We start from the raw sequence: 745 nt of genomic DNA on the forward strand, positions 1-745 counted from the left end.
ATTATCTTGCTTGCTTGTATTTGTACCCCCAGGTACAGGCCTCACACCTGCAGGTGAGTTGGAGAGATGTCTACCCCAAGCACGCAAAGACTTCCCCCAGCAGAATGGGAGGACGAGAACATTTTGTTCCCACGGCTCCCTACTCTAATCCTGGCCCCAGGCAGGAGCCGACACCCAGAGCTCTTGCCCTGAGTTCTCTGTACCAGGGAGGGACCACTCCAGGACTGGTCTCTGGGAAGAAGGAAGGAGGAGAAGGAAGGGGCAGACATCCCCGGAGGAGGCCATAGGCTGGGTTTGCCCCCCAGACACCGACGCAGGGATGAGAAACAGCCCTTCTTCCTCCCAGGAGTTTTATTGCCATCTCACACAGTCACATGGGAAATACATGGGACCGTGCCCCTGCAGGAAACTCAGTTGGCAGCCAGGACCTCCTGCACCCAAGGCAAGAGCTCGGTGACACGGGCATACACGCCAGGGTTGGAGGTGGTGCAGACACTACTACCCTAGGAGATGATGCCAGCCAGGGTCCAGGCGCCATCCTTCTGGCAGAGCAGTGGCCCACCAGAGTCACCCTGTGGACAAAGAGAAGGGAGCTCTGGGTCCAGCTTTCTGGATGGCAGGAGTGGGAAGGAGGAGGGAAGGAGAAGACTGGGTAAAGAAGGTAGGGAAATGGACCCACGGGGGTGAGAGTGGAGGAAGAAGGGCTGAGCCATTAAGGAGTGTCCCAGGGAGAGAGGCAAGATTG

At 57.7% G+C, this 745-nt stretch overlaps 1 protein-coding gene across 1 annotated transcript in view; it reads right to left on the reverse strand.

The window, feature by feature from the left end:
* Positions 1 to 410: 410 nt before the first annotated feature.
* Positions 411 to 745, reverse strand: part of CTRB1 (chymotrypsinogen B1) — an 8475-nt gene continuing 8140 nt past the window's right edge. Inside the window, 1 exon segment of the mRNA XM_027843264.1 lies at positions 411 to 572. Within this exon segment, the coding sequence (XP_027699065.1) occupies positions 411 to 572 (162 nt within the window).

This window comes from Vombatus ursinus, unplaced genomic scaffold, assembly GCF_900497805.2.
Source record: "Vombatus ursinus unplaced genomic scaffold, bare-nosed wombat genome assembly UNPS02014900.1, whole genome shotgun sequence".
NCBI lineage: Eukaryota > Metazoa > Chordata > Mammalia > Diprotodontia > Vombatidae > Vombatus > Vombatus ursinus.